This window comes from Panthera onca, chromosome F2 (genome assembly GCF_046562875.1).
Source record: "Panthera onca isolate mPanOnc1 chromosome F2, mPanOnc1 haplotype 2, whole genome shotgun sequence".
Taxonomy (NCBI): Eukaryota; Metazoa; Chordata; class Mammalia; order Carnivora; family Felidae; genus Panthera; species Panthera onca.
This window is the reverse complement of record NC_138356.1, coordinates 53,468,436-53,480,837: the sequence shown is the minus strand read 5'-3', so window position 1 is coordinate 53,480,837 and position 12,402 is coordinate 53,468,436. Positions and strand designations below refer to the sequence as shown.

General features: G+C 33.8%; 1 protein-coding gene across 2 annotated transcripts in view; it reads left to right on the top strand.

Annotated features, from left to right (window-relative positions):
- Positions 1-12,402, top strand: part of EIF3E (eukaryotic translation initiation factor 3 subunit E) — a 54,518-nt gene that overhangs the window by 21,371 nt on the left and 20,745 nt on the right. For both annotated transcript variants that reach the window (XM_060611155.3, XM_060611156.3), the window contains one exon: positions 12,118-12,244. In XM_060611155.3, the coding sequence (XP_060467138.1) occupies positions 12,118-12,244 (127 nt within the window). The remainder of the gene's footprint in view (positions 1-12,117; positions 12,245-12,402) is intronic.

The following is a 12,402-nucleotide window of genomic DNA, read 5'->3' as shown; positions in this document are numbered from 1 at the left end:
GTAGCCACCACTTCTGTATAGTTAAGAGTCTGTTTTTTGGTTTATCTCTTTTTTTCTTTGTTTTTCTCAAATTGCACTTGAGTGAAATCATGGTATTTCCTTTCTCTGAATGATTTACTTCACTTACTGTTATGTTGCAAATGGCAAGATGTCCTTTTTTATGGCTGAGTAATATTACAGTGTGTGTGTGTGTGTGTGTGTGTGTGTGTGTGTGTGTGTACACTACATTTTTTCTTTATCTACTTAACTTAGGCTGTTTCCATAGCTTGGGTATTGTTAATAATGCTGCAGTAAACAAGGAGTGCATATATTTTTTCAAATTAGCTTTTTAATATTCTTTGGGTAAATTATTGGATCAAATGGTGATTATATTTTTAATTTTTTGAGGATCATCATACTGTTTTCCAGAGTGGCTACAGCAGTTTGTATTGCCATCAGTAGTGCATAGTTCTTATATCCTCGCAAACGCCTGTCGTTTATTGTGTTTTTTATTTTAGCCATTCTGACAGGTGTGAGGTGATACCTACTTTTGTTTGATTTGCATTTTTTTTTGATGAGAGATGTTAAGCATCATTTCATGTTCTGTTGGCCATCTGTATTTTATTTTTACTTATTTTTTAATGTTTACTTATTTATTTTGAGAGTGTGTGTGCACACGTACATGCTGCGCTGGTGGGGGAGGGGCTGAGAGAGGGAGAGACAATCCCAAGCAGTCTCCACACTCAGCACTTGATCCCAAAGCAGATTATGACCTGAGCTGAAACCAAGAGTCAGGTGCTTAACCAACTGAGCCACCCAGGTGCCCCTCTTTTACCCGTTTAAAAATTATTACTATTATTACTACTACTATTTGGTCTTGAGTTTGAGAAATTTTTGGTAGATTTTGTATACTAAGACCTTTATCAGATATATCATTGTTCAGATGTCTTCTCCTAGTCACTAGGTTGTCTTTCAGCTTCTCTGATTGCTTTCTTTGCTTTCAGAAGCTTTTTATTTCAATGTAGTGCCAATAGTTTACTTTTGCTTTTGTTTTCCTTGCTTCAGGGGCCTATCTAGAAAAATTTTACTATGGATGATGTCAGAGAAATTACTGCCTGTGCTCTCTTCCAGGATTTTTATGGTTTCAGGTCTCATATTTAGGTCCTTAATCCATTTTGAGTTTATTTCTGTGTATGGTATAAGAGAATGGCTCAGTTTCCTTTTTTTGCACGTGCTTGCCAGTTTTTCCCAATACTGGTTGTTGAAAGAGACCATCCTTTTCCCATTGCATATCCTTGTCTCCTTAGTTGAAGTTAATTTGACCATATAGTCGTGGGTTTCTTTCTGGACTCTCTGTTCTGTTCCATTGATCTTTGTGTGTGTTTTTGTGCCAGTACCATACTGTTTTGATCACTAAAGCTTTGTAGTATATCTTGATATCTGGGATTGTGATATCTCTAGCTATGTTCTTTTTCAAAATTGATATGGCTATTTGGGATCTTTTGTGGTTCCATATAGATCTTAGTATTATTTGTTCGAATTCTGTGAAAAATGCTAGTGGTATTTGGACAGGGATTACATTAAATCTGCAGATTGCTTTGGTAGTGAGCACATTTTAACAATAGTTGTTCTCCTAGTCCATGAGTATGGAATATCTTTTATTAGTTTCTTTAATTTCATCAGCGTTTTACAGTTTTCAGAGTACAGATCTTTCACCTCTTTGGTTAAGTTTATTCCTAGGTATTTTATTATTTTCGGTGCACATGTAACTGAGATTGTTTTAATTTCTCTTTCTACTAGTTTGTTATTAATATATATACAAATGCAATGGACTTCTGTATATTGCTTTTGTATCCTATGGCCTTATAGAATTCATTTATCAGTTCTAGTAGTTTTGGTGAGTCTTTCAAGCTTTATATATAGTATCATGTCATCTGCAAATAGTGAAAGTTTTATTTCTTACCAATTTGGATGTCTTATTTCTTTTTCTTGTCTGATTGCTGTGGCTAGAACTTCTAGTACAGTGTTGAATACAAGCAGTGAGAATGGAAATCCTTGTCTTATTCCTTGACTTTAGGAGGAAAGCTTTCAGTTTTTCACCAATGAGTGTAATGTTCATGTTATCCTTGAGTTTTTCATATGTAGTTTTTATTATGTTGAGATACGTTTCCTCTAAACCTATTTTGTTGAGGGTTTTCAACATGAATGGATGTTGTACTTTGTCATATGCTTTCCCTGCATGTATTAAATGATCATTATGGTTTTTATCCTTTCTCATTGATGTAATGTATCATGTTGATTTATTTGCAAATATTGAATCACCCTTGCCTCCAGGAATACCCACTTGATTGTGGTGAGTAATTTTTTTGTACTGTTGGATTTGGTTTGATAATATTTTGTTGAGAATTTTTGCATCTATTTTCATCACAGAACTTGGCCTGTAGTTCTCTTTTTTAGTAGTGCCTTTATCTGATTTTGGTATCAGGATAATGCTGGCCTCGAAGGATGTATTTGGAAGCTGTCCTTCCTGTTGTATTTTTTGGAATAATTTGAGAAAAATAGGTATTAGCTTGTTTAAATGTGGTAAAATTTTCACCTATGCAGCCTTCTAGGATTTTTGATTGTTGGGAAGTTTTTGGTTACTGATTCATTTTCAGTGCTGGTAGTTGATAAGGTTTGCATGTGTCTCTTGTGGGAGCCTACAGCCACTTGAGAAAACTCCTGCTGGAGGGAGTAGGCACTCCTTGCTTGCAGGGTCCTAGCTGGTCTGCTGTGGGAGGTGGTCTACAGCCTCCTGGGAGGGAGACTGGCAGAGCTGGAGGAGGTGGGCTTTCAGAAGAGGGTGGAACGGGTGAGGATGCAAGTGTCAGGAAGCGTTGTGCATTATCTGCTGTGGGAGGAGACCCGGACCTGGCTGGAGAGGGTGTGTCCACAGGAGAATGTCTGCGCTTGACACCATGTTAGCCAGCTAGGTGGAGAGTGTTAACGGCACTGGTTCCTTGCAGGTGTCCAGGTACCTAGGCTGGGAGGCAAGGGAGGGAAATGGCCCCCGCCAGCTCCTTTGTTCCTAGAGAATTCTCCCATGATTCCTGCCCTCCAGCATAGGCCCTGAGATTAGTAAACAAATCTTCCTCCTGCATACCCCAGGTGTTTTTCAAACTGCTGCTTTTATGCTGTATCTCCTAGGAGCTGTTTGTTGTGCTGTCTCTTTTAAGGGTGGGGACTCTGATTCCCCTCTCCTGGCTGTCCTAGAGCCACACCACTGCATTTTAAAATTTCAGGTGTTGAGCCAATGTAACAGGTCATGAAATTCCACCCTTCTGTTTTTCAAAACCAAATGTTATGGGAGTTTGTCCTGCCTGTTCACGCTTCTGTGCCTGGAGTGCTTGGTGTGAGGGTCCTTTTCTCTCCATTCTTCACGCCCAAGGCATCCTTCCATTTTATGGACAGTCCCTTAGGTCCCTTTAGCTCCCACCCACGTCTCTGCTTTTTTTTACCCATTTCGATGAGGCTTCTTTTCTACATTGAGCTGTGGAGAGTCTGTTCTGCCAGTCCTTAGGTCATTTTCTGGGTTATATACACTGTTTTGGGTATTACTTAGTTGTATCTGTAGGATGAGGTGAGCTTGGGATGTTCCTACTCCCAAAGGAGTAGGAATTCCCCAGAACCCCTCCTAAAAAGTAGATCCGTATATGTGCTGCCAAAGCGAGCACTAAAAAAAAGTAGATTTGTAAAAAATTTTAAGGTATGGTAGAGAGGTTCATGGTTATAGAAACTCTTAAGCTATTCTAGATAAATAGGTTTAATTCTTCGTTTATATTTCCATATTTCATATATAAAAAAGAATACATTTTGCCATTTAAGATGTAATAAGGTTAAAAAAGTATACATTTTATAGATTGTAGTTTCTGGGCAGAATACAGTGAAACTAGAAATCATTCCAAGTTGTAAAAATAACAAAGAAGACAATAAATGTTAATCATGAAACTCTGTCAAAGAAACACTTAGATTAATTCATAGCTTTGATTACTTACTCAGCTTTTAAAACCTTGATTGAAAGTACAGACAAACACAATAAAGGTGATGAAAATAAAATTACCAAATATATAATGTTGAAATTATTATTATATTAATATTAAAACTGATAATTTCATTTCAAGAATAAAGAGTTAGCAATGAAAATGGGTTTGTATGTCAAATGATATAATAAAAATTATAAGGAATACTATATATACTTACACAATACTTTCCAAAACCTGAAATGCTCCAGGTGACACACCTTATCACATCCGTTAAATGAGGATGGAATTTTGAGGTGGTTTTGCTTTGTTTTGTCTTTCAGTGATTCCACTAAAGGATTATTGGCCGTTTGGGTACATTTTAAAGTGTTATGTGTATATAGGGAGATAGTCATCTGTCTTTGTAAGGCAAATAGGACTCTGTTGAAATATCTAGTAAGAGCTTCAACCTCCCCTCAAAGAGTCAAATTAATGTAAATAACAGAGGAGCTATTCAATGTTAATTAAAAAAGAAAGTTGACAAGGCACCTGGGTGGCTCAGTCGGTTAAGTGTTCTACTTTAGCTCAGGTTATGATCTCACAGCTCGTGAGGTTGAGCTCTGCATCAGGCTCTGTGCTGACAGCTTAGAGCCTGGAGCCTGCTTCGGATTCTGTGTCTCCCTCTCTCTCTGTCCCTCCCCCACTCGCACTCTGTCTCTCTCTGTCCCTCTCTCTTAAAAATAAATAGTAAAAAAAAAATTTTTTTTAAAGTTGACATTAGAATTGTCTTTGGAATGTTATTGCTACAAGTGAATCACACTTAAACTTTTTGGTCTTGAAACCTTTTCATGCTTGAAAAGGTTTCATGGTCTTGAAACCTTTTCATGAAGAATTGTTGAATGTAATTTTGTCTTTATTGGCTAAATGTATTGATATATATCTATACCGTATGAGATAGTAAAACTGAGAAGTTAAAAAATATATTTTATAATTGACGAGTAGTAAATTGATTACGGTTGATTTTTTTTTTTTTTTTTGAAAAATAACTTAAAAACAATTTAATGAGAACTGTGAATGTCACGGTTTTACATTTCTGCAGGCTTTTCACTTGCTGGCATGTTAGATTTTCCTATCTACTTTAATCCTTGATGTTATTTTGTTAAGAAAATCTAGTCTCACATATATGTAGTTGGACAAGAGCTGTTTTAATAACCTTTTCAGATAATTGTGAATATTCTTTTTTGCTAATCTAACAAAACTCAACAAGTAGTAATATTTTAAAGTTTATTATAATGTGGAATCTGAAACCTTATTCAGTTTTTTGGATTCTAAACTATACTGGTATTCTAAACTGTAGTGGCCCATCTTGCTCTTTAATGGATCTTGTACTCATGCTTGACTTTATAACATCATGCATTGGTTGTTTGGGAAATCTTGGATCATTGAGTTATGCAGGTATTCCAGATATGTTGACATACAATACCAAAAAAAAAAAAAAAAAAATCACTCATTAATATCACCACTAAACCTATTAGAAAAGGTTTAAAGTATTGGAAAGTAGTCAAGCTCTTTGTGACAGGTATTTTCCAAAATTCTACCTTTTTGGGAAAGCTCTAATTTTATCTTTTATTTTTCTGAAAGTTTAGGCTCACTTTATTTTCTAGAAAAATGTCTACCAAATACCCAATTCTGAATAGCTTTGGTTTATCTGTCATTCTTTGTTTCAAGTAAAAATAGTATTCTGTGAGGAACACAGTTAAGCATACAGTTCAATCATATAGTTGTCCTTAAGATAACTGTGACAACTACAGTATGCAGCAGAAGAGCATTACACATACTTCCTTTTGTCATACAGAATATTATGAAGATTAGTACACAGGGATTGAATTTTTTTTAAATTAATAATCTGTACTACCTGATTAAGGACATAGTTGAAACTGGCTTTTTTTGTTTTTGTTTTTTTAACTGTAAGAGTCTGGTAGTGAAAAAAAAGTGATTACTGGTATAGAATGATGCCACTATCTTGATTTGTCCTAAGATACTCAAAAAAGATTTCATTTATTTGTTTGTTTCCAATTCAGTGAATTTTAGTGACTTTACCAAGTGTTGCAGCTGTCACTGTAAATCAGTTTTTGAATAGTTTCAACTCCCCAGTAAGACCTTCCTGACTGTGAAACTTTTTTTTTTAAACAGAAACAGCCTGTTAGCAAAATGTGGAAAATAAACTACTCCAGTAATATTACAACTTTCTTTTTTTTACTAAAATACTGTGCTTATTCTTTTCACTTGCCATTAGATCAGGTTATCATCATATTTTCTCCCTCATTAGTAATGTCTTCCTGGCTTGTTTTGAGTTTTACTTGATTCTCACTTTTTTCAAATGAGAATATACTCAGTTGGCTTGACAGATCGTTCATTGTTCAGTTATTTTTCTGGATTTTATATTCTTTAAGTAGAACAGCTACTAGTAAGAAGTGTGTTACTGTCATTTGTATGTCTATATTCAATGTGCTTTTCAGTTGTCTTTGATAAATAGTAGAAATTAGTGGAGAAGGTATATTCCTGTTTTCCATTTCTAGTAGCACAGTAATAACAATTCATTGTGTTTTGCTGGATATATTAATTGATAAAATTGTGTTAGATTGATAGTTTTTTATAGATTGTGGACTTTAGGCTTTTTTTTTAAATATAAAAGTACTTTGTTGATAATTAATACATTTGTTCTTGAAGTGAAAGTTTAGATGCCAGTGCAGGTTAAATAAAGTATCTTGCATCATATATATTTCCATTTCTGGCATAATTTATTCTGAATCTAAAATGGAGATGATTTACACATTTTAAAAATGTTGAACTTTTAAATGTAACATTATATATAAGATAAGGTATCTGGTTTAAGATAGAGAAGTGTTCATAGGCTATTAGAGATGAGGCTTTGCCACCAAATGTAGATGCTATTAAAGAATGTTTTTGTAATACAATGCTCTAGTTATTACTCTCCAGTTGTAAAAAGAAAGATTCAAAGTTTGAATTAAACACTCCTCTGAATGTTTAACACTCAATAAAATAAATATAAAATAGTAACATGAAATAACATAATAAAAATAACATAAATACCCTAAGAAATTGCAAGTTTTACTTTTATAGTCCACTGGGTGGTATTCAGAAGTTGTCAACTTCTAGTCATTCCTAAGAAAGCACTTTTTTATGTAGGTATTTTACCTATTCTAGCTCAGGATAATGGCCTTTTAAGGTGTCCATCTAAAAAAAAAAAAAGCAAAAGTAAAATTTCATCCTTTGAGGTTCTAGTAAGTGCCCTGCCTTGTTTTTTTCATGTTTTGTTTTGTTTTGTTTTGTTTTTTGTCTGTCTTTCCAGAAATGCCCTTATTCTCTTGTTTGTAAGTATTCAAGCCTGCCTTTTTTCAAAATCTAGCTCAGCTTTATTTCCTTAATTAAGTCCTGTATATAGTGTCTACTTTATGTTTGGTATTTAATTATTTAATACCTGTAAAATAAACAATTTATAATTGCTTTAATTTTCCTACTATAGTATAAGCATATTTGAGGGCAGAATTTTTATTCTTTATTTCTTGTAGCATGGGCACATGATAGATATTTAATTTTTTTTATTTTGGGAAATTTTTCTTTTGATTACTAAATGATCTAACTTGCAGTTAGAAAACACTGTAAAAAAACTTTCATAAAATTGTACAATTGGAACAGGGTTGTACTAGAGAAAATAATATACAAAAATATCTTTAATTACCTATTATGAAATTATACTTCAGAATACAATAAATATTGATGCTCTTATTTTTAAAAAATAATAAAGTTAAATTTCAGAAATAATGGAGTTACAGCCTCTGTTCTTAAATAGTTTATAATCCAAACAAATAATAATAAGAAGTAGCTTAACATTTAACTAAGTACAGATGTATTGTGCATTATAAATACACTGTAGGTATCACAGCTATCAGTGAGATCTGGAAAAGTTAGAAGAGTGCGGTGAAGATGAAAATTGACCCTTAAATTTTAGTTGACAGAAAAGGAGATAGTAAAAAGAAACAGAACAAAAGAGCACAGTGGTCATGTGTAGACTGTTAAGCACATCTGTGGTTTTGCTTGGATTTAAACTAAAATATATCATCATTGATTCAACAAGATTGTAAATTTTTAAGATGGTAAACTAACTTCATAAGAGTTACTCTCTTAATCTGCACTCCCCCTTTTTATGTATTGATGTGTGTAGATTCATATACATACATACATAGGAAGGATCACTTCAGTTCTAGAAGATAGGGAGTCCCTGCTATGTTGGGAAGTCCAGAGCCACGGTAGTGCTATATATTGGAAGTCTGGACTATGGACCAAATCTGGCCCATTGCTTTTTTCCTTATGGCCTGTGATCTAAGAATGGCTTTTACATTTTAAATGATTGAAAAAAGAATATTTTATGACCTGCAAGTTATATGACACTATAGTTTTAGTGTCCATCATAAATTTTTATTGGAACATAGCTGGGTTCATTGATATACATAGCATCTTTGGCTGCTTTTGAACTATAAGGGGGAGTTGAGAGTTGTGACAGAGATCATGCATTGTTGCATTCTTGTTGCCTCACACAGCTACTCAGTACACTATGAATCCCCATGATGCTGCAGTTACGCTTGGCCAGTGTTTCAAGGGTCCTGAATATTGTCATACTGCAACATTTTATACCCAATGCATACTCATGTCAAAACAAGAAAAGTCGACTTCAGAGGTACTCTTAAGGCACAGTGGAGTGGGATTACTTTGTATTGAATTAGAAAGCAAAGCATTAAACTGACACTATAGGTATGCTAAAAGAATATATTTTAATTCACATTGCAAGACTGTAATATTCCAACTGACAGCAAAGCAACTATCAGAAAAACTAGGAAATTTAAAGCAGAATATCTCCTCATAGCAGAATTTCCTCACAATTAATGAAAATGAGGCTTCAAGCAAAGTAAGTCTCTGAATGGCCATGCAGGGAAAGCCATTTTACCAGTGGTGATTCTAAATCATGTTCAGTTGCAGCAGCCAAAGAAATAATGTCCAGAAAAAATAGACGTGTTTAAAAATATTAGCTTTTTGGTGAGAACAGTTACTCAAGAGTTGAAGATATTTGGAGCAACATCAATAATCAATTAAAAAAACAAGGCATATGATTTTTAGTGATTTTCCTTGGCTCTTGATGGGTTAATAGATATTATTAGTATGGTTTGAAGAATCATTGCTGGATTTGAAGTGACTGAAGAATACGCCTTTATGAATCGTCTGTGGAATAACTACAGGTGAAAATATTTTCAAAGTTGGTAAAACACTAATTTAGTACAACCTGAAGTGGAATCTGCAAATATATGTGGAGGGAAAAATGCGAAGTGTTCAAAATACGGTTATTCAGTACATTGTTCGTCTCTAGACACTTTGTGGAAAATAGTTGAATCTGTGGTGTAATTTTGAACCATTTTAGTCAACTGTGAACTTCATTTGTTCATGTGGACTTAACTGTGTTCAGTCCATGAACTTTTGTCAGAAACAGAATATCCTGACTTTCTCTACTTAACCTTTAGATAGCTTAGTAATGGCAAAGTTTTAATGTGATTTTTTTTTTTTTTTCTGCTCAGGGCAAGATTGAAATTTTTCTGAATGAGAAAAATTGCCCTCAATCTTTATTATCAAGCCTTGGGTGGCTCTGGAAAGTAACTTTTACTGTAATTTGTTATTGTTTCTTAATTCACCCTAAAATATTATAAATATAGTAAATATTATATTATTTATAATATATTATAAAAATATAAAATATTATAAATATAGTATTTATTTGAAGAACTATATTGCAGTATGTTGTCACAATGATGACAACTAACATAGCATGAATAACAAGTAATGTCCAAAATTTTAAAAAAGGTAATGTCCAGTGGCTTTATCTGTTTGCCTTTCTTTCACATGTTAAAACAAGAAGGGAAACCTTCATTCCCACACAAATTTGCAGCAGATATATTTTTCAAGCTCAAATTGCAATTCCTGAACTTTTAGGCCTCACTGTAAGTACAAAGGAAATTTCCATTTCAAAATTCATTTAGCTGTGCTATTGAATTGGAGATGATTTATCTGCAGTGTAATGATATGCTAAAGGGCAATATCATAACAAGAATTTAACAGAATTCCATAATGCCTTTCAGGTGATAAATATGCTAAATTAAAATCATTTCTGTCAGTTGATATCAGCATTTGGTAGTACTAGATTCATGAAAAACATTTATAAAGACTGAGTATGTAAAATTTCATTACAGAACAACAGTTACAGATAAACATTTGCAACTAATTTTAATGTTAAGGATTTGTAACTTTGAATGCAATTAAACAAAATTATCCCCAGTAGATAATTTCTGTTCTCATTAGTAGATGAATTACAAAAATTATACTCAACAATTAATATTTTGACTAACATATTTTGGAAGTTTGTTTTCTTTTCATATAAGAACCTGTACAGTATTCTCAATTGTGCCTCCTGACCTGCAAAACCTAAAATATTTTGCAAAACTTTTACAAAAGTTTTGCTAGCCCCTACCATCTCAAAAAAAGTGAGATACAATTTCCTAAGAAGTTATCCTTCATTAAAAACAATGAAGATATACATGGTGCAGTGATATAAAGTTAGGATAGGTAAAAATAAATATGTTTAACATCTTAGACAATAAACTTATAGTTTTTTAAGCTGTATGGATAAGTTTATGAGTGAGTTCCAGAAATGTCTACTACAATTATTTACTTCAAAACTGATACTGAGATAAACAGTCATCCTTGTGCTTGTGCATGAGATCTCTGGCAGGAGAGTATTGAGACAAACAATTGTTCTGAACAGATTGCAATGTAAAAAGTTTCTGCCTAAAATTCAGGCTTAATTTTTCAGGTGATGAAACTTTTAACTGATGTTAGTTATCTTTTCCTAGAAGTTGTTTTATTCTTGAGTGTTGATTGTTTTTATACCCTGCCTTGTTTAGAGGGAATATAAGAAGGGACTAAATATTATTGTTAGGTTATTATTATCAGATTCTAGAGTCCTCTAAGGAGTTCAAACAACATTTTGTGGAGAATCTACAATGTGGTGAAATACAAAGATTTATTAATATAGTCTGGAAGAATTTGGAAGATAAGGTATCTGAGCTGGATCTTGAAGGACACCAGAGTTGAGGATTTCAGAGGGATGTGTTTGGGGGAGCAATCCATGTGGAGTGAACTTTAAGAAGTGAGAAAACCAGGAAGTGGTCAATGATGGTCTGGTGGGAGGTGGAGCTGGATGGGTACTTTGGGGTTTATATATAGCCAAGAGGAATGGACTTTATTGACAAATATTTCCAAACCTGGCATAGTGCCTGACACTTAGAGGTACTTCTTGAGTAAAAATTAGGGAGCTATTTAAGGAAATTGAGCAGGAGGAATACAGGATAAACCCCAAATGACAGAGGGTGGCCAGCTGCTGATCATCAGAATAGCAGGATTTGTTAAATATTAGCCAAGGCCCTGCTGACATTTGTCTGACATCTAATCCTTCCTTTCTAATTCCCAGTGCTACCAATTTAACCAAAGCCTTATAATACTATAACAGTTTCCTTCTCCCTGTAGTTTATAGACTTTCATCCTTTGAATCTTTAATTTGTTTAAGTGCCTCATTTTCTGATTATGAGGACTTATTTGAACATAGAATGTTTTCATACATTTTTTTTTTAAAAGGTGAATGACTGAGAGTCATAGCTTAGCAATCTTTTGAAACAGACTGACAGTGTATATAGGGGGCTTCCAAAATCCTTTTACTCAACAACAGTAATAGGATTATTTACCTCTGAATTGAGTCTTCTGTTTCCCTTCAAACTAGGGAATACAAGCTGGTGTCCTCCTCAGGCTTCTGGTTTTTTTATTTCTTGGAGGAGATGGTCTTTATAATAATCATTGTTAATTGGTCACATTTAGGTTATTGAAACAGCACAATCTAATGGGCTGCTCAAGTGTGTGGTTTTTTTTTTTAATCACATGGTAAATTAGGTCTAGAGAAACTGGGTAAATTATTAATAATTAACTCTTAAAAATATTAAAGTTATTTATATTTTTACCTTAGGTATCTTAATGCAATACAGACAATGTGTCCACATATTCTGCGCTATTTGACTACTGCCGTCATAACAAACAAAGATGTTCGAAAACGCCGACAGGTACTAAAAGATCTGGTTAAAGTTATTCAACAGGTAAAAACTAAAATCTTTTTTAAAAAATGTTTATTTATCATAAGAGAAAAAAAGAGACCGTGCGTGTGTGTGCGCACACGAGCAGGGGAAGGGCAGGGAGAGGGGGAGAGAAAATCCCCAGCAGGCTCTATGCCCATTGCTGAGCCTAATGTGGAGCT